Genomic DNA, 22,007 nt, shown 5'->3' on the forward strand with positions numbered 1-22,007 from the left:
GTTTTGATTCCATGGCACTTCTTGTGAATGCATTTAGGTTTTTCACCTTACAACAAGCTGGCAGCCCAGTTGCTTTCAACTTAATAATATTGCAAGATGTTGATTTTGCAACAGGCCTGCAAGGCTGCTCCTTTCCACATTGGAGTGTCTGAATTTTTGCACCCTTTCCAGCCTGCACTACACCTCCCATCCTCACCAACCCTGGGCCATGCTAGCTGTTGGCAATGGAGGTTGTAGTCCAGCATAGCTGGAGGGAGATAGGTTGGAGGAAAGCAGGCTGCAATAGATGCAGCAGCTGCAATCTCCAATTCAGGTGGCCTATGCCACATGCTCAGTCAGTGGCCTCAGGAAGGAAGTGACAGACCCCAAGACTGACCTACCCGGCAGGGCTGTTGTAATGATTACTGTGACAATGACGGTGAAATTCTTCCTTGAAGGTGTACATGCAACCATTGTGACGTTTTGTTAACATGAGCATTGACTTCAGAGACTGGTGGGCGACTGTGCCAGGCACAGGCCATGGGCTGTGGGCATCAGCTGAGCTGAATGGCAGCTCCCAGCATTCCTCACCATTGCCTGGGTTGGCCAGGGCTGTTGGGAGATAGAGTCCGGCAACATTTGGAGGGCTGCTTGATTCTTCCTACCCTGGATTCAAGATTCGGGTCAGAATCAGGCTGGCCACCCCAGTAGGCAAACATGGGGGTAAGCCATGCCACTGTTCCAAAACAGTGCCCCAAATCATCTCCTTTTTGTTTTCAACAAACCACAAAGGAGGTGGTCGAAGATAAAATGGGAAGTGAAAGGGTGAAATGATGAGGGAAAGGGTTGCATTAGAGGGAAGGAAAGAGCATAATGGGGGAACCTTTTCTGAGAGCAGGGTGCACTATGGGCTTTGTAGTGGAGGCAGAAGTCAGAGGCAACAAACACCAACTTTGAGGGCTTCCCTATCTCTGCCAAGCTTCTTGGCGCTTGGTGGATCTCCAAGAGACCTGCTAGCATTTGCATCTGAGGAAGTAGATTTACAAAAGCTCATGCTGCCAACTTCTTTCAGTTACTTTCAGTTAGTCTCTGCTACAAGATCTCAGTCTGTAAAATCAGTATGCAATGAGATCTTTGAATTCTAAACCATATCTTTGAATTCTAAACGGAGGCTCTCATACTTTGAATATATCATGAGACAACAGGACTCATTGGGGAAGATGATGAGAATGCTCAATGGAAGGCGGTCGAAAAAGCAGGAGACCACACTATGGCTGATGCTGCCAAGGAGGCCGCAAGTCTGAGTTTGCAAGACCTGTTGATGCATGATCTCTTGGACAGACCTCTTGCACAAGGGGTGGCCATAAGTCGGAGCCAACTTGCAGGCCAAAGACAGCAGCAGAAGCAAAGCTTTTGTGGACTGCTGCTCAATTCAGCAGGTGCATTTGCTCAGCAAAAAGGCGCTGAAAAGGCAACTCGTAATGGGGATGTGAAGTATCCACTTTAGCCCACTTTCTCCCCCCTCTTGCCTCCGATGCCCCACTTTGGCGGTTCCTTTTCTCCATCTCTTCTGTTTCTGGCATCCCTCTCCAAAGCTTCCTATTAACCCCTGGCCCTGGGCTCCACTATCTCCCTCCCATTCCCTGCTGGTGCTGCTCTTCTTGTGCCAATCCTGTGCCAGCGACTGAAGCTTTTCTTATCTCAAAGAACAGCTGCCAGCGAAGGGCAGCTGCAGTGCCAATGACCCCCCTCTTTTCTTTTCTGCCTGGAAGGACAACTTCTCTTTCAAGCACAGAAGACACACAGAGAAAGAGAGAGAGAGAATTTGGGGAGAGATGCTTTTCATATATTCCTTATTGTCAGTGGTAGAAAGAAGAAGAGTGGTAGAAGACCTAGCCGTGTTAGTCTGGAAAATCATTATGCAGAGGGATCTTGTAGCCCCTTTGAGACTAACTGAAAGAAAGAAGTTGGTAACATGAGCTTTCATAGTGTTGAGTCTAAAACCTCAGATGTACATCATGCTTTCTCGTGGTGCACTTAAAATAGGTATGCAAAGGGATCTTGCAGCATCTTTGAGACGATGGAAGAAAAAAGTTGGTAGCATGAGCTTTCATAGACTTGAGCCTAATTCCTCAGATGCATTTAGTGGAGTGGAAAGCCCAGGGACCGACCTATATAACAGTTTGTATGGGGAAACATCCATAGGAATGCAAACCTTGGTGGATATGGAGATGTACTAGTCACTGCATCTCCATGCCCACAGTTTTTTGCATTCCTATGGACATGAGCCTACATCCTCCACCAAATGCATCTGAGGAAGTAGGCTCGAGTCTACAAAAGCTCATGCTTCCAACTTCTGGCTTTCAGTTGGCCTCAAAGCTGGTGCAAGATCTCTTTGCATACCTATTTTAAGTGGACGCCAAAAAGCATGATGTGCACATGTACATGCACTCAGGTGCCATGCAAGTTCACTTTCCAGGCAGCATGAAAATGGCTAGAGGTCCATGGTTGCTACCAGATGGACCCAAGTTTGTTGTTGCCCACAGTGGAAACTGGCAACTCTGACGAGGATCTTGTTTGCAGGTCAAAGCGAATCAGAGTTTTCTGTGAGCCTGAATTTTTGTCGAGAAAAAGTTTTCCACTGCAAAGAGTCTCTTCAGGTCAGAGCCCTTTTTGCCAGTGAATAGAATAAAATGGAATATTACGGTCATAGACCAGCACAGATAAGAAGGGGATACAGAATAAGAGAAGGGGAAAACACTGGTGGAGAAGAGTATTTAAAAGATCCTTCCAGATTTCACAGTATAGCAAGACAAGATTGGTCCCAGTGGAGGTCATTGTCTGGCAAATTTTAACTGCAGCTGCACAGAATCTGGCAGCATTATGTGTTGTATCAGTGCTGATGTCTGAAAGCATCAGGCAAGTGTAAAATTGACCGCTCTGTCCTTGGTATTGTGCATGCCCTTGCCTGTATTTTTGGACATCCAAGAAACACAGATCCTTTGACCATTTGGGAATATTTGCAGAGATTCCTCCCATCCCTGTCCTGAGGAGACAGGACCATCTCTGGTCACTTGCAGCCAAGTCCCAAATGCCACCAACTCCTGATTGAGGGCACCCCTTCCTTGTGCAAATATTTCTCCGGTAGCTTGGTCCCTCCGGTGAGAAAGATTGCTCTGTTGTTCTGAGAAATGGATTATCAACCTTGTGACATCTCCAGGGCAGCTTTTATGACGAGCGACAAGTGTGTCGGATGGAGCTAAGAAGGGATTAGGAGCGCCATCCCCCACCATTGCCCAGGACAAGTCCTTTGGTGCAAACTCGGCTAAGCAGAAAGGACAGCGTTTTGAACTGTGTGGCATTTTAAAAAATTAATTGCAAGCATTAAAGAGCGTAAGAAAAAAATAAGTCACTGGGTTAAAATGTTGGCGGAGGTTGCTTGCATGAGGAAACTTTCGGTCGAGTCACATTACTTTTAGGTTGACTTACACTTGGCATAAAGAGAGCCAGCGTGGCAAAGTGGTTTGAAGGTTGACTCTGGAGCCCAGGGTTCGATTCCCAGCTCAGTCATGAAACCATTCGGTCATACTCTCTCAGCCTTGGAAAAAGGCAAAGGCAAACCTCCTCTGAACAAATCTTGCCAAAAAAAAAAAAAAAAAAAAACCATGATAGATTTAGGGTCACCATAAGTTGGAAAATAAAGGCACACAGCAACAGCAAATAGGACTTTTTAAAGAATGTTTTCAGTGGTGGGGAGAAAGTGCTGGCTGGTGGTAAATCCAATACTAAGTTTTGGAGAGCTTGAATGATGCTCTCCATAGTGCTGGATGTGTTTTAAAGCCAGCAATGGATTCATCGCTCCTCTGAAACAACTGGAGGGGAAAATGAAAGAGAAAGTCTGGAGGGAGAAGAGCATGAAAGCTAAGGGGACTAGGAGAAAGTGGAGGGGAACTGGTTCATTTGTCCATGTAGACATGCCCTCTGTCTCACTTGCAAAAGTTAGGCTCTGTTAAATAAGGTTGTCTGCCAGGCTTGCTTGATGCTGTTCTTGTTGTGTGCCTTCATGTTGTTTCTGACTTATGGCGACCCTAAGATGAATCTATCATGGCATTTTCTTGGCAAGATTTGTTCAGAGGAGTTTTGTCATTGCCTTCCCCTGAGGCTGAGAGAGTGTGACTTGCCCAAGGTCGCCCAGTGGGTTTACCTGGCCGAGCCAGGATTCGAACCCTGGTCCAACACTCAAACCACTGCACCATGCAGGCTTGCTTAGCAAAAGGAAAATGAGCCAAGTGGAGGGAAGCCTCAGCCAGAAATGGCCCCCCATTTGGCAAAAGAAACTAAGCCCAAAAGGAACTACAGTGCCAATCCAATCAGATGCGCAATAGCTCACCCACTTGGGATGCACATTTTCAGCCATTTAATCCTGCATGCAACAATGGATAATTTCCATATTTTAATCTCACTGTGGGAATCAGGGCTTTGGCGCTGCATTATGAAGGGAGGTCACAGCAAGGGTGGGGAGAACTGGTTTAAATGGCCCATGTAGACCTGCCCAAAGTGGGATTTCTTCCTCTGCAAGGTCCTCTGGGTGCGGGCGAAGTGGGCTGGTGAACTGCTTGGTTTATGCCTAGTGCATTAATTCCTCTGCTTGAGAGAACCATTGCCCTCTCTCACATTCCCCAACAGAACATGGGAAATCCATTAGCTTACGAGGCACTTTCTTCCAAGACTTGTCTGAAATTGGTTTGGATTGCTTTGAGAAAAATATCACACTGGAATTACAAGCTGAAAGGTGTGTGTGTGTGTCTCTGCAAACTTACCTTCTTCTCCATTATGGGGTCAGGATTTAAAGTCTGTGTCCTAAAGGGTTTTCCATTTCAAAATGGCAAAAGAGGCCAACAGACTTCAGGGTGTTTCTGTCTTGGAGCATTCCCACAATGTGACACTTCTGTGTTGGTTGTTCTTGTTATTGTTGTGTGCCTTCAAGTTGTATCTGATTTACGGTGACCCGAAGGTGAAATTATCATAGGGTTTTCTTGGCAAGATTTGTTCAGAGGAGGTTTGGCTTCCTCTGAGGCTGAGAGAGAATGATTTGTCCAAGATTATCCAGTGGATTTTATGGCCAAACTGGGTACTGAACCCTGGATCTCCAGAGTCATAGTCCAACTCTCAAACCATTATGCCTACAAGAGAGAAGTAATGCAGTCCTATTCATGTCCTAAACATGAATACATTCCATTGCAGAAGCAGTTGTACCTTTTGTGTGTTTTCTTGCATTCATGGGATTTTGTTCACTGCTTTCAGGCATCAATTGCACCCCAAAAATTGTTTGCTTAGAGGGCTTTTGGGGTACTGCAAAAGTGGGTTACAGTGGCCAGTTGTGGCCTGCAGACCTTGTCTTCCCACCCTGTTTTACAGCTTAGATATCTTTAAACTACTGTTTAATTCACAGAGCGGGCGTTGTGTCGATGGTCACACTTGAACAAACCTGCATTTGTGAACTAATTAACAAATGTGGAATCAACATCCAAGTCAGGCCACAAGGGAAAGTACCAGAGTTATTCCTAAATTATGATTCAGGAGTTTCACATTGGAGTCTTCCCTTGGAAGGCTCTTCATCCAAGAAGCAGATCAGCAGCAATTGAGTGTCTGGAAATGTTGGAATGTCTCTCTCCAATTTTTCATCCTTGCCCTTGCTGCTATCAAACTGGTATCCAAATACTCCTTTGCCTGGTGCATTTTATACAGGAGGATTCCTGTGGGAGCTATAAGGTCCTCATTGACCTCTCCCTTATTACAGATCATCATAACCCAAGCTAGATGGATCTGAAGCAGAACTGGCACAAGGACGGTACCTTCTTCATGTTACAACCAGCTCTGCCAAGATCCCTTTGCAAATTTGCACTTGCATCTTTAGCCAACCTAGTGCAGGGTTTGAGTTCCAGGACTCCTGGGTCCTTCTGTAGAGTTTTATCCAGGTTTAAGTGCCCATGTGGCCAATATCTGTCGCAAAGGCTCTAGCAGCACACTAGTCTTGACATATATACAAGCCATTGGCCCTTTCTCCTCCCTCCGTCCTGCTCCGAGTTATTCCTTCCATCCTTTAATCGCGTAAGGCAAAGTGCAGATCTCTGCTGGGCTATACAGCTCATGCTGGCTTGTAACCAGTTAAGGCTCAAAAGCTCTTTGAAATCCCTTGAAAGAGAAGAACCAAACCTTGCCAAGTTGTTTTTTTTTTTAATTTAAAGCTTAACCTACATTTCCTTTCCTCATTGCACAATGCAGATTGCTCTTTGTACGGCTTTTTGACTCCAATGGGAACAATCGTCCCCTTTCTCCTCCAGGGCATTCTTTTATGTCTGTCTCTCTGGACACACACAGACCATTCCTTCTTCCTTGCCTTTGCCAAGATCATCTTTCCAAGCTTCTTTTCCAGAAAGTGCCCCCCTTCCTCTTGCCATTAGCTGAGAATGGAAGCCATGGAGAGCAAACGCAGAATCGGAAAGGAGAGAAAGGGATCATTGATGCCAAGAATCCAGTTCCCTCTTCCAGGCTACATCCGTTCTCCAAGTGATTCTGGATCCCTTTATTGGAAAGAGAATTTAATGGAAAGATGGGAATGTGGTCTGAAACAACCACCTGGCAAGGTGATTCCTAAGAATATCAGGTATTCTTGTGGCCTAAAGACTGGTTTCCTATTTCTTCATTTCCAAACCTTCAGTTGCTTTAAAGCAGTGGTCCCCAAACTGTGCCCTTTAAGAGATTTTGGGCTTCAGTGCACAGAAGCCTCAGCCATGTTGGTCAATAGTCTGGGATTCTGGGAGCCAAAGTCCAAAATCCCTTAAACAGCACAGTTTGGGGACCACTGCAAGTTTAAAGGACCATATATTTCCATTCCTGACTATATGATCACTCTTGTGTCCTTCAAAGAAAAGGCTTAGAGCAGTAAGAGCTTACAAAGTGCCTATCTGGAAGTACCTTTAGCCAGAGAAACTGTGGCTTTTTGCAGAACATGAGCCTTGGTCCTGGGTTTGTGTGTCAGCGCAGCTCCTTTGTGAAACAGGTGCGCTAGCCAGCAGCAACAAGCCCAACGCCAATGAATAATGAAAAGCCCATGAATGTGGAAAACAAAAGGGGAGCCGCTCTGCATTATTGATGCACAGGAGGAGAAAGAACATGTCAGAGGAGACAATAGTGGGCCATGTCCTTACCGACTGTCAGGGGTGGGCACTTTGGGAAGGTCTGGCAGCCAACTTACCAGCTGGTGTTTTATGCTTGCCTGCGTTCCCCCTACAGAAGCAATTAGACCCTTTTGTTTGATGTGCATTCACTTCAAATTTAGGGAAGCAGAGTTGTACATGAATGTGCATGGGGCATGGGTGTGCACATGCATTGCATGTAGATATGCCTCTCTGCACTTCGCATGCAGCTGTCCCTCTCAAAATAAAAGGTGGTCTGAAGGGGCCAGCGGGCTCCAAAAATTCGTTGAATTGCAATCCCACATCCCCACAACATAGCGTAAATGCCTGCACATGGAGACACAGTCTGTGAGCATAACACAATCCACAAGCACATCACAGCCCTCCTTCTTAATAACTTTTGCCATCTTTACCACACTCTGATGTTGCTTGCCAACTATGTTTTAGCTTTGAAACATTGGAGGGTATGAGACCCAGCATGATGTAGTCATTTGAGTGTTGGATTGTGACTCTGGAGACCAGGGTTCAAGTCCTGGCTTGGCCATGAAACCCACTGGGTGACCTTGGGCAAGTCACACTCTCTCAGCCTCAGGAGAAGGCAATGACAAACATCCTCTGAACAAATCTTGCCAAGAAGACTCCAGGATAGGGTTGCCTTAGGGTTGCCATAATTTGGCAATGTCACAACTTATTGTGTCATTGCCTGGGGAGGCATTGCACTTAGCCCACCCCTTTCTAATCTCTCCTCTGCAGACAAAATGGTGATGGTCACATTCATGCAGTCCATTAGAGACAAAACCCATATCCCTGGTTCTGAGGCTTTCTACCCTCCATCCCTCCTACATTCAGCTTTCCACACCATTCTTCAAATGTTCTTTTTTCCCTGTCCTCCTTCTTACATTAAGAAGTAATGTAGAACAACCCATTGTTTCCTCTCCCTTGAGCCTTGCTCATTCGGTAACACAATATATTTTGCTGGCATGGAAACAGGGAAGGGAGCCCCCGAGGGCTTTTGTTCACAAGGTGCCAAGCCAAGGGACCACTTTCAAAAGAAAACAAAGGACCGAAAGGGGTTTCTGCCCGCCACCCACCAATGTTCCCGCATGCCTTCAGACAATTTCTGCAACCGAACCTGAGAGTTTTCTGCAACCTTCAACCTCCTGCCCAGTTTGAGAAGAGCCCCCAAAATGCATAAATTGTGTTTTAAAAATATAACATGCACTATAGTCTGAAAAGGGATCCAGCAATTACTCATGGAAATAATATGGCCGTTGCCCGTTCCACAGAAGTAAATGAGCTGGCTAGGTGTGGGATGTGAACTGAAAGTGGATAAATGCATCTGCTAAAAATAAAAAAGGGCATATATTTGTTCAAAGAGCATTGCAAACACTGATGTGCACCTCCCTCTGCACCTCTCTGAGAGCTGAGCTTGCACTTCCAGCTTTTGGAAAAGCTCAGGTCCCTGAATGCCAAACCACTTCCGAGAGTTGAATTGTCCACCGAGTCTCCACACGCCAGAATCCAGGACACGCCAAACGCACTCTGTGGCCTATTTTGGAGTGAGATACACAAAAGAAGTGAAAGGCATTGAGGTGGCTTGCAAAAGCGATTCACCTTTGGATGCAAACTGGTGGGTGCCATGTCAGCGGGGCAGTGGTTCCACACCAAGTTTTAGGCCAGTCTTGCAATACAGGGAGGCTAGATGCATTCTGCAAGAAGACGAGATGCTTCTATGTGCAGTTTTCAAGCTCATGCACCTACCTAAACCACAAGAGTGGCTCAGGGCCAAAACTCACTGCGGAAATCATCCACTTTCTTTGAGGCCGCTTTAACTGCCCTGGCTCAGTGCTAGAAAATCCTAGGAATTGTAGATTGTGGTGGCACCAGAGCTCTCTGATAGAGATCAATGTCTGACAAAACTAGAGTTCCCAGCATTCCCGAGTATTGAGCCAGGGCAGTTAAAGCAGTCATTTCATTTTTAAAAACTGCAGCTTAACATAGAGGCAGCTTTGTCAGCACCCAAAAGAGTCTCAAAGTCAACCCATATCTTTGCTGGTTGCAATCTCATGCCACAAGTCAACAAGCGCTGCTCCAATTCTGTCAGAAGACCAGGAAGGTATGATTCTGGAAGGCAAGGGAACATCTGGCAAATCTAGGCCTCTGTTTTTGCTCCTGGATTCCTGTAATTACCCTTCCCATTTTCTCACATTTTTTGCTATTTTCCACTATTAAAACCCACAAAACAGTGATTCCTTTATTGGCCAACCAACATGCACAAAGTACATGTTGCAAGCTTTTAAACACCTTTGCCGCATGACGAAGCCAGTGGAGCTTTGAAAGCTTGCAATGCGTATCTGTGCATTTTTGGCTTGCCAATAAAGATATAACTGTTCGGTGGATTTGGGATGTTATTGTACTTTAGGTTTTTTTGTGGGTTTTTCAGGCTATATGGCCATGTTCTGGAAGAGTTTTTTTTTCCTGATGTTTCACCAGCATCTGTGGCTGGCATCTTCAGAGAATGCTTATATTTTGGGGGGTCTGAACCCAAAAAGACATTCAAGACTTTGGATAGTTTTAAACTTCAGATTAAAATCTGGGGCAGATGCTTATATTTTGGGGGGTCTGAACTACTTGGTGGGAAGGTAGAGAGCTTCTCACGTGTTTCAAGGGTCCATCAACCCAGAAGGTGCCAAAAACCATTGCTCTAAGGAGTCTCTTTTCTCCCCTGTTTTAGGATGAGAGCAAAGAGACGGACGGCAGCCTTTTGGGCGATCCTGGCCAGACTTCCCCTGGAAGGAAGGAGAATGCAAAATGGCAGAGGCCACGGCTTACGCGCAGAGCATTGATGAAATGCTGTCTGGTGAAATGGATCCTCTCCAGCGCTGCTCCCCAGGGATCAGGTAAGGAGCAGGATTACCAATGGCTCAGTTGATGTTGCTTCAGATCTTTCACAGGAGGAAAAAGGAACGCTATACTTCCTATTTGGCCAAACTCACTCCCTGAATCTCCTGGCGCTTCTTTTTATCATCGCCATTCCCTGCTTTACTGGCATTATAGAGTCAAAATGCATGGAGTCCTCTCAATGGACTTACAAAAGGAATCCATGTGCGAAGATTATGGTGCTGCTCTCTACTGTACTTCATTTCTGATTTCAATGTAGTCATATATTTAATTGCTGTGCCACACTCTTAAAATAGGTTTCACACGCGCAGAAGTTGGAGTCCTGGTTTTGGGATTTGTAGTTTAATCCGGTCCTCTTCGTGTGGTTCCCTGGGTTGAGAATTTCAGGTGTGAAGGGACTCTTGTTGCCAGAACAGCAAAGCTGGGTCATCAGATATTTCATGTAAGAAATCTCTCCCTTCTTCCCTAACCATCTTCCAGTCCGTCCGTCCATTTGTCCATCTGTCATGGCTCAGTGCTATGGAATTCTGGGATCTGTCATTTCAGTCATAATTTATTATGGTCCATAGACCTAAAAATTCAGGCATTCAGTCAAGATGTACAAATTCTCAAAATCCCCCACAATAAAACAAGAGTCAAGGAAGTTCCTAAACCTAACTCTGACTCTAGAGGTTTGCAATCTCTTTAGCCTTCTTTGTCAGAGCGCTCTTAGGCCACAACAAACAGCGAATCCCAGGATTCCATAGGACAGAGGCATGCCAGTCAAAGCAGTACCAAACTGCATTAATTCTGCCGTGTGGCAGTTGCAAAGTTAGTTTCCGTACCATGGAGAACTCCCATTAAACCTGGAGCCACTCTATAGATACATCTCCCCAAAGTCTTGGAGTCACCAGCATCCTTTGCTCCAGATATACCTTCTCTAGAACCTGGAAAAACCTACATCTTGCAAACGTGTTGGACTACAACTTCCAGGATCATATAGGATTCTGGGCATGGTAGTTTTGGTCTAAGGAGGAAACCCTAGGAATGATTGCTGGAAACCTGCCTCCCTCTCGTGGCCAGACTTTGAAAGGGCTTCTATTATTAGTGCTTTGTCTGGAGTACAATTGATTTCTTAGCAAAAACCATTCACTGGCTTGCAGTACCGGTTCAGCGACCAAGGAAATCTAACCCAGGAGTACCCTTTGTATCCGATGGGTGAGGCTACTACCTTTGTACCGTCTCTGCTCCTAGGTCTTTAATACAGAAACATGCAGGAACTGACCTTTTTTGCTCCGCACCCCATCTCTCCTCATAGGAGAACCCCACTTACTAATGGCTCCTGTTCCAAAGGCATGGCAAGAGTTGACCAAGTTATTACTGTTTCTCAGCAAAAGCTCATGGGGACTGTGTCCAGTGTCATTGCAAACTATGAAACTCCACCATCACTACTCCGTGAGCGAAATTCAAAAGCCTTGGCCCTACCTCAGGGGTGTGCAGTGTGTGTTTTTGCATGTGGAATCGGATATTGCTTGCATTATGCAAGCTATGTTGAATGTTAATGTTGCCCCGTGGGATGCCTGGCGGACTGTGCAACCAGATGTACAGCTGAATGCAAATGTATATTTGCATGTGGAACAACACCAGCACACATGATGCAGACGTTTGCGTAGAGGACAAAAGTAGCCAAACACTTCCATGGGAGACCTTTTTGTATGTTCAAGGCACTAACAGAATCCCAACCCTTAAGTCTGGGAAAGGAAGAAGGATTTTCAAAGCAGCCACAATTTGCTAACACTCCAGTGCAAGCGATGAATGCTGCTACACTGAAGAAATAAAGCAGTCTGAATGACGCACCATCAACCGTTCTGTTCAGATCTTATCCATCCTGAATCCTACTTGTCAGGTTTTCTAAGCATGCAGGAAACCACTTTTTCACCTGGGGTTTGAATATTTGGGAATATACTTATGGCAGGATAAATACACACAGCTACCCAGTTGTTCCTCATAAGGCTTGGTTTCTAGGCCTTTCAGCATGTCGGCTGCCCTCTTCTGGACAAGTTTTCCCATATCAATCTCTTTTTTGGATTATTCAAAGGTATAGCCATAGTTAGTCTAGGAAAATCAGTCTGGAAAGGGATCTTGTAACACCTTTGAGCCCAACTGGAAGAAAGAAGTTGGCAGCATGAGCTTTGCTAGACTTCAGCCAACTTGCATGCATCTGAGGAAAGAGGCTGAAGTCTACAAAAGTTTATGCTACCAACTTCTTTCTTTCAGTTGGTCTCAAAGGTGCTACAAGAGTCCTTGGATTATGGTATCCAGAACAATATTCCAGGTGAGGTCTGAACAAAACAGAAAGGAGTGATATTATTGTTGTTGTTGTTGTTGTTGTTGTTGTTACGCTTGATGTGGAAACTGTACTTCTGTCAATGCATCCTAGAATTGCATTGGCCTTTTCTGCTGCTGTGTCACATTGCTGGCTCAGATTTTTATTGCAGTCTGCTAAGAAGGAACTCCTTTCACTCAGTGTTGGTTATGTGATACCAGAGGCCAATAGCATTTTGCCTGATCCAATAATAATAATAATAATAATAATAATAATAATAATTATTATTATTATTATTACCATCATCATTATTGTTTCTTCCCTGCCTATGGATCAAGGCAAGTAACAACAGATAAATATATAGCATCAATTAGGTACACAACACAGTTAAAAACATGAACACCAATTAAATTACTAGTAAAAAGAGCATTAGCATCAGTCTAAAATCATGCATATTAAAAGCAATCCATTCATAATTTAAAAACGTGTAATTTAATTTATCAAGGCTCAGACTCTGTTTTATTTCTTAATCTGAGCAAACTGTGCCTTGAAGAGGAGCAAACATCTAACCATTTGCCTCTTAATCCTCTTCCAAACTGTCTGGACTTGTCTCTTGCGAGAGAGAGCAGAAAACAGAGAAAGCATATCCATAGGTATTAATGTGATTTATTGGGTGAGATTTGCAAAAGTCTTTTGAAAGCACATGCCCAGCATAAATACAGCCTGGGCCTCAGCTCTGACAACTTTGTATTTGCATACTTGAACAGCTGTAATGAGCATCATTTGCATCGCATTGCCACAAACGTTGCCTCTGCTTGTAAACTACAGGTGGAGGACACATTGAATTTAATCCAAGGTGACAGGTTACTATTCCTCATTATGGAGTTAGACTCTCCAAAAAACATTACCAAATGTACTTAGAAAACATCAGAGTCTGGGAAATATGACGATTTGGTATTATTTAGGCTTCTCTTGGGTGGTTTCTGCCGCATACATCTTTTACTATCATGAGGATTGGAAACTTATTTTATAAGAATCTGTGTGTGCTTTTGAGCAAGTATTAAAACTGTGTGTGCCTCACTCCTGGGCACATTTGGAATTGCTTTGTCAATTTGGATAACATCCTTGTAACTTTCAGTTGAAGAGTAAAAGCAGTTACCTGTTCAACCTTTCTCAACCTGGAGCTCTCCTGCTGTGCTGGACTACAACTCCCACCATCCCCACAATCTGGGGATTATGAGAGCTGAAGTCCAGTCTACTTGGAGCTTGCAGAAGGTTGTGTTATGGAATAGCAAACCTTTGCCCAATGTCTACCAGGTTGGCGTATGCCAGCCATTTATCAAAAAATGGGGGATGCTAGCCATCTTGAGAGCCATCCCTTCTCTTGCAGCAGCCTGATAATCCGATGTTTAGCTGATGAAGCTTTATGGCCACACTGAAAAAAGCTACCCTTTAGCAAATAGATGAATAAATGAGGCATGCTCCTGTCCATGCGGCGCTTGCACTTCTCTCTGCGGATGCTTCCGTCTTGTTTTTCAGGAAGAAACCCAACCTCAGTTTTTCTTGGATGCTGGCGTTCAATTTCGCAGGCCGAAGCAGGAGGAATCAGATGCATAAGTTTTATCACGGATACATTTCCTCTGGGAATATAGTCTCTTCCTCCTATGAGATGTGCAAGCCAAGCTATTTATCTGAGGAAGGGATGGAAAGAAGGACAAGAAATCTTACTGACCAGAGATCACTGGCAGCTGCCATGTTGTTTGGGCAGAGAATCTACTCCAGGCTTTTTATCTGAACCAGCGGTTCTCTAATGTTGGCCATCCAGGTGTTTTGGACTTCAACTTCCAGTTGGGCCAAAAGTCAGGAAATCTGGGAGCTGACGTCCCAAACAGCCGGAGGACCAAAGTTTGGGCACCATTGGTCCAAGGTGTGGAACTCCATCCCCAGAGCCTTGGATAGCTCCTTTAAAATTCATATTAAAGCCCAGAACAGGGTCACTATCCAACCAACGTAGAAGCCACTGGCCACCGCTACAGGAGACAAGAGGCGAAAGGAAGCTTCATCTCCTTTTGAACTGAATTGCTCTTCCAAAAAGAAAGAGGAGAGCCAGGGGGCTTTAGGGATTGCCTTGGGGGCTCCTCATGCAGAGGGCAGGGATGTGGGCAGGTGCCCTGGACTCAGGTTCCCAGCTTGAGGGATTTGTCCACGCAGCTGTTTATTGAGCAAATGGACTTTTGGTGGTTGTTTCCGATAGTGCTGGAAGTCCTCTGAACCCCTTTGTGTCGGAGTGAGGCTGCAGTATGACAAAGGCAGAAAAAAGGGGCTGTATCAGGTCAGGGCAGAACGCAGTCTTGGCACAGCTTGAAAGAAGTCACAGGATGATTTAAGCATGCCCCGCTGCACGGGAAAAGTCAGCGGTGTGGACTTGTGAGACATGTCAAAAAAACAAGAGAACAGCTTCTGTGAATCCATCCCCAGAATGGGCTTATTAGCCCTGCATAGGAGGCAAGGACCCACATGTCCCAGAGCAAATCAAAATGCTGATACACCTACCTACAAAATTAAAGGCTCCTTCTGATCAGCCCAAAGTACCTGTTCCCAGGTGAAGCTACTTGCTGTCTCTCTGCATGAGCCCCTGCTCTGGCCCTGCTCCCTCCCTTCAGCCATCTCTGCAGAAGGACCCAGGTTCAGATACCAGCAGCACCTCCAAGTTGGGCTAGGAAGGAATCCTGCCTGTAACCTGAGAGATACACAACCACCGGTCAGAGTGGGCAATACTATCTAGATGGACCAATGGTTCTGAAGCACTATAAGGCAGCCTCCAGTGCAGAAGGTTCCAGGTTGAATCCCTGGGATTCCTTGGTACAGAGGTAAGCCAAGGACAAAGGAAGGAGTTGGAAGGAAGAGAGAAACATTTAAAAGCAGCTGAGAAAGTGGGATGCAGGGGATTCAATGGAGCCATCCCTGCCAGACTGGGGCCATTTGAAGGCATGAGAATCACTGCCCTGCAGGAGACACACTTTACAAATAAGGATTTGAAAATGCATTCTCTGAAGATGCCAGCCATAGATGCTGGCAAAACGTCAGGCATAAACTCTTCTAGAACATGGCCACAGAGCCTGAAAACCCCATGCCGGCCATGAAAGCCTTCGACTTCACATTTGAAAATGTGTTTGTAAATTGGATTTTCAAGTTTGAGAGCCGTTTCAGATGCTTCTTTGGAGAGGTCTCCCAGCCCTACTTTGGATGCAGATATTCCCAGGTCCAATTCTCCTGTTCTTAACTTTGAGAAGGACCTCGACCTGATGGGAGCCCTGAAAATACCAGCCAGATCAGGCAAAACTGAACTAGACAGGGCCAGTTCTATAACTCAGCACAAGACAGAGATCATGCGAAGAAGAGAGAGGACAAGTTTGGCACAATGTGTGTGTGTATGTGTATGCGTTCTTGTGGCCAGATGGCATATACGGCTATAGCAGGCAGAACAGCAGATGGCCACCAAGTCTTGAGATGCTCAGCAGAGGAGAATGTTCCCAGTCGAGGAGACCTGGGTTGCTGGGGTTGCGCTGGTGCAAGGAGTTGATGCTGAAGTTGCACGAGAGAGTGAACGCAGGAAAATAATGATATGACATGTTGACAGGACTCTGAGGGTTAAACGGAATGGAGAACCTTCCTTCCTCTCCTCCCTCCACCTCTTCTCCCTGGAGACCCACAGGGCTTGAGTTTGAGTTACGTGGTAAGCGGATCCTAGCAGAAGCAGGGACGGAGGGACCCAGGGGCTCACAAAGACCACGCTGACCCTGCTACCAATGGGCACAAAGGCAGCCCAGCTTGAACACTTCTGGAATCCTTGGCCACCGGGAGCTGGTCTAAAGGAGGAAAGAGAGGCCCAAAACTGGGTGTTGCACTCATAGGGAGAGAGAGTTTGCAACCAACCGGAGGTCAGTGTGAGGAAATGGAGAGCAGCCAGCTAGAGAAAATCCAAGTTTGGGAGCAACCTGGGCAGAGAGGGAAAGAGACCCGGCGAGGCAGTCAAGCGGAGCAAGAGGGAAAGCGTCTGCAGGTGGAAAGAAGGTCAGCGCAGCACCAGGCAGAAGCACAGCTCTCTCCCCAGAAAGCCACGGCCGTTGTGAAAGGAGAAGAGCGAGAAGCTCGGGCGGAAGGGAAGGCGAGGCAGCAAGGGAGGCCTCCGGAGCCACCGAAGCACGACGGGATGTCCCTGAACGGGGAGCCAAAGCTGTCAGGGAAACCCGTCCACTACCTGGAGGTGCGCCTCCAGATCCGTGACTATCGGCACACATGCAAGAAGCAGCTCTACAACCTCATCAGCTGCTTCGTCCGCTTCCTCTCCGGGAACCTGTCCTCCGAAGGTAAGCCGGGGCAGAGACTGGCACTGGGTTTCGTTGGAGCTTTTATTTCCATTGGCTGGATGGAATTTTTGGTGTCACGTAGTGGAGTGTTTCCTAGTCAAAACTCCCTGGGTCATTTTGTGTCGAAACAGATGTACGTTCCCCCGGGCGTTCCAGATTTGTCACCTATGCATAGTCCATTTTCCATTGGCTTTTTATGATAACTTGCAGAGGCATCTTAAACCATGATTGTGTTGGCTTGAGAGGAAATGGCATGATGTTCCATAGGAAATATATTGCTGAGGATTGCAGGCTGAATGGGCCAGTCCTAAATACATTTTTCATGCAACCCTGCAAACTCTGCAGTGTGTATTTTCAAGTGTGCGTGCATGATAAAGTTGCTCTCTAATCCAAAGCATGTTTGCACATGGATGGAGTGGCAGAACAGAAGGCCAAACAGGCCATCAGCGCTAGGCCCCCTTCTCTCCATGCCTTCACATTTGTCTTGTTGATGGTCAGTTTGCATTCTCTTGGGCTCTCAGAGACTCCTTTGCATCCAGCTGGGTCATAGTCGAAAATGATGCTTCAGTATGCAGGTAGTTGAATAAACAGCAATAGTGGGTTACTGCATTCCCAGCTTCCATTAAACCAACTCCATTTGGGTGGAGTGTGTATCAAGGTGGGAAACCAGTACAAATATACAAAAGTTAAAAGCATAACTAAAACCTACCCGCTCAGTAAAAACAATCCTGAATTAGGGAACACTGATGCTGCAGCAATTCAGTGCCAGTACTGCAGCCACAAGGTTGTGAGTTCGATCCCAGGCAGGGCTCCACGGTTGACTCAGCCTTTCGTAGATTGGTAAAATAAGTACCCATCTTGTTGGGGGCAATTGACTTACAGATTGTAAACCACTTAAAGCAGTGGTTCTCAACCTGTGGGTTGTGACCCCTTTGGGGGTTGAATGACCCTTTCACAGGGGTTGCCTAAGACTATTGGAAAACACATATTTCCGAGGGTCTTAGGAAATGAGACCATTGGTTGGGGGTCACCACAACATGGGGAACTGTATTAAAGGGTCGTGGCATTAGGAAAGTTGAGAACCACTGACTTAGAGTGTGCTGAGTTTACTGATAAGTGGTATAGAAATGTAAATGCTATTGCTATTTATCAAAGGCCTGCTTAAATAAAAATGTCTTGACTTGCTGGCGAAAAGCAAGCAAGGAGGGTGCCAGGCTAGCTTCCCATGGAAGAGCATTTCAGAGGATGGGAGCAACCACCGAGAAGGCTGTCTCTCATATCTGCACCAAGAATGCTTGTGGTTTTGGTGGGACTGAGAAAAAGCCCTTTCCTGAAGATCTTAGGGCTCTGGATGGTTCATATGGGGAGATACAGTATGAAGGCTCCAAGATCCTGGCCATCTCCCCACCTTTCCCTTCTCCCCGATTCACTCACTGCTCTGGACCTCAACTTTGACTTTAGCGTCTGAGGCTAGACAGATCCCTCTTTTGAAGATGATGCTCTAACTTTGGATTTGCTCCTCTGAGCAGAGTATTGGGACCATTGCTAATGGATTCATCCCTTCCAATTGACTGCTTGCAGACTCTCCTTTCCGGGTCCTTGATGGAGTCTTTGCAAATTAGGAATGTAAATGTTCAGCTAAATGTAAAAGCCCTCCAGAGTGAGTTGGGGTGAACCATTTCCAAAGTTTTCTCCCTGCTGCGGAGAAAGGGAACATTTCTGCAGAGGTCTTGTTCTGTATCCAAGCTTCTCAGATAGGGTCAGGAAATTACCCTTCACAGAAATACAGTTGTTGTTTTTGCATGACAATTACAGCTTTTTGCATGGAAAAAGAACCCCACTGTTTCCAGATGACCATGTGTTGGTGATGCTTTGAAATAAGCCATGTTCAAATGGTGCCTTAGGATCCTGGCTCCTGGAGGTCTCTCCTTCATAGGGTCACCATCGGTCAAATGGCAAATAACACCACCAACAACATTACCAACCAGGAGTTTATCCAAAGCCTTAAAAATATACTCTTTTATTGACAGTGGCTATACTAGTTCTTTGCAATGATAGTTTTGGTCCCAGTTGGTAAACATGTAATGAGAAATTTCTGTATACCTTGCACCCAGGCAATTGCAAAACTAAGCAAAGCATCATTTGAAGTCAAAGGCAAACTGTGCTTCATACATTCGTTTAAACTCTTATTCAGATGGAAACTCTCTAGGATTTTCCTGTCTGTGTTTGAAACCAACCAACTTCATTCTTGCTTTCTGAATAAGTGTCTGATTTTGAATACAGGCATCTTTTAAATTATATGTGTTTCCAAATCCTGCAGTAGAAATCCTGGAGTAAAGGTCTTGCCTGAAGATACAGCACTGCAAACTTTTAGACGTGTATCTTAGGATAAAAATGTGCATTTGGTGATAAAATGGGTACAAAATGCACATTTTTAGGATAAATCCACGCAAAATGCATTATTTAGGATAGAAAAAGCAGTCGAAATGCATATTTAACGAAGTATTTAATTTAGAAATTCCATGCAGGCTTTTAAATTAAAAAGGTACAAAGTTAAGTGGAAACAGGACAGAAGGGTTCATGAATGAACACAAAAAGTACCAACACAATTGTTGTTGTTGTATGCCTTCAAGCCATTTCTGACTTATGGCAACTCTAAGGCGAACCGATTGTGGGGTGTTCCTGGCAGAATTTGTTCCCAGTGCATTATATTCTTGCTCTCTGGGGCTGAGAGAGTGCGCCTGGCCCAAGGTCATCCAGTGGGTTTATATGGCTGATGGGATTCAAACCCTGGTCTCCAGAGTCATAGTCCACGCTGACTCTCTCACTATACATAAAGCCCTCCCAAACATGTGAAAAGGACCCCACAAGCACCCCCGAAACATGTATTACCCCCCAAATGCCTCCATTTCCTTCTGCAATTCCTCCCAAAATGGAATCAGGGAGTGATATGGTGTTGCCATTTTGAGAAGGACCATAGAGGAAACCAGAGGCATGGAGGTTTGCTGGAATGCAGACCATAGCAGGGTTTGGGGAAAACAGATGTTGTTTGCAGTTGTCCATCCTTGTAGTATCCAGTCCGCCTCATAGGAAGGTACCTTCTGTGCCATGGCATCCTCCAGAGCGCCACAACGGTTGCAGCCATCTGCAAAGGAGGGTTAGTCATTTTTCTGAGTCATGCCCACATTATGCCCGGTGACTCATGCTGTTGCGATGGTCTGAAGCAGAAGGTGCTCCCCGGCTCTGGTGCCCATGGGCAGCCGGTGAAGGTAAAGACCAGCACAAAAGCGATGATCGGATCTTTGCGCTTGGCTAGGTCTCTGCAGTGGCAAGGGCAACTAGGAACGGTAGCAATCCAGGTCAAGGTGGACCATTGGAAGTGCTGGAGCACTCAGGAGCGGAAGACGCACCTTGGCGCTTGCTGCCGGCTGCAACCTTTCCGTGTGCCTTTGCAATCTTTCATCGCAGTCCCTTCCGACAATTGCTTTTGCTCCAAAGCCGTGGCTCCAAAGCATAAATGTCAGAAACATAAACTGAACATCTCGTCTCGGAAAGAGATAGACAGAGAGATAGGAGATAGGCTCTGAAGTCCTTGGGGCTGTGAATCTAGTCTGGGTTTTAATGAACTTTGAAAGTGCTGAGAAACTTCACTTGGCCAAAAGAGTTGCAGCGTGGTTGTTAACTGTGGCTGGCTACCAGGAACACACAATTCCCTTGTTGCAACAGCTTCATTGGTTGCAGAGTGGTACAGAGTGGCACTATTGCTTCCCTTGATCTAGACACCATACTCCTACAATTGTATTGGCCTTTTTAGCTGCTGCATCACACTCTTGGCTCATGTTCAGCTTGTGATCTACTAAGACCGCTAGATCCCTTTCATATGTACTGTAGTCAAGCCAAGTGTCACCCATCCTATATTTGTGCATTTTATTTCTCTCTCTCTCTAAGTGTAATACCTTGCATTTCTTATAAAATGAATAGGAGAGAAGCTGTGCAAATAAGTGCAGGGCCACTGAAAATGCTTGCCTCAAGCATCCCTGGTTTGAAGGATTGCTTGGGGAGTCTGACAGCTCCATTCTCAAAATGGGTGCAGGGAATCCTTTCTGGGTTTTAGTTGGAAGCCTTGAACAACTATCCAAGGTATTGCATCTCATGCCCAAAGTTGGTTCAGCAACCTTAGAACCAGGTTGCCATAACTCAGAGTCAACTTAAGACACATCACAACCACAACAACATATGGGTGCATACACAGATACACACATACATTCACACAGTGACGTCTGGTGACTCACCCAAGGTGGGTTCCCATGGCCAAGTGAGGAATCGAACCCTGATCTCCCATAACCATAATGCAATGCTCAAACTACCATGCCATGCTAGCTCTCAGTCTTCCCAAGGTTGGTGCGGAGCTTTGGGTAGTTCCTTTAAAGTTCTGACTCGATCCTGGAGTGGATTCACTGCCCTCGGATATGGGAGCAGAATTGCTTTACGGTTACAGAAAGGTGAAGGACGAATTGTGGGGACTCGGCTGTCACAGGAGGAAGCGAAGTGACCCAGATGAGACACATAAGCAGCTCCAGTGGGTTGGAAAAATGCAAGGGAAGCAGGAATGCTCGCAATGCCCTCCTGGCGTTCACTTGGCGTCCTTCTAAAGTTAGCTCCTTGCTGGAGCAAAGGAGTCTTCCTTTGGCTTGTTCCTTGTTTGCTCCAAAATAATGCAAGCAAGACCCAACTGTTTGCAGAGTCCGCTTTTAACGAACAATCCTCATTAGCCCTTGGCGCTCTGAAGAAGCAATTAGCATCCCTGTCTGTTATTCCCGGTCTCCTCCGTCTCCTTTCAAAAAATGCATATTCACGTTTTCATCCTTTTTCTTCATCTGCCCAGAACTTGCTAATTTATTACGATGGCTGGGTCCCAAAAGTTTTATGAACCGTCCCTCTATTGCTAGGGCCTTGCGTCTGGGGTTTAACATATATTCCTCTTGGCAGCGGGAACCGTGCAGAACAAAAGGTTGTCCTATCTCCCGGCTTACGGCTCCTGCCAGAGAAGTCAATAAGTGAATTATCTCAGGTCATCCAGCAAATTAACTCTAGCAAAGAGAGAAGAGAGAGACATCAGAGAGAGTTTAATAACGCATAAGAGCCCTCTAGTGTTCCAACTCTGTCCCAGGAAAGACTAAAGGCAGGACAGAAGAACAATGGGCCTCTCCTACTAGCGGCCCTTGTTGACAGATACACTGCTTCTAGATATGG

General features: G+C 45.8%; 1 protein-coding gene across 2 annotated transcripts in view; it reads left to right on the plus strand.

Annotated features, from left to right (window-relative positions):
• Positions 1-22,007, plus strand: part of KCNIP3 (potassium voltage-gated channel interacting protein 3) — a 55,207-nt gene that overhangs the window by 5,428 nt on the left and 27,772 nt on the right. For both annotated transcript variants that reach the window (XM_042477124.1, XM_042477125.1), the window contains exon 2: positions 9,913-10,078. In XM_042477124.1, coding sequence (XP_042333058.1) covers positions 9,913-10,078 — 166 coding nt within the window. The remainder of the gene's footprint in view (positions 1-9,912; positions 10,079-22,007) is intronic.

The sequence above is a fragment of the Sceloporus undulatus genome, chromosome 6, assembly GCF_019175285.1.
Source record: "Sceloporus undulatus isolate JIND9_A2432 ecotype Alabama chromosome 6, SceUnd_v1.1, whole genome shotgun sequence".
Classification (NCBI taxonomy): domain Eukaryota; kingdom Metazoa; phylum Chordata; class Lepidosauria; order Squamata; family Phrynosomatidae; genus Sceloporus; species Sceloporus undulatus.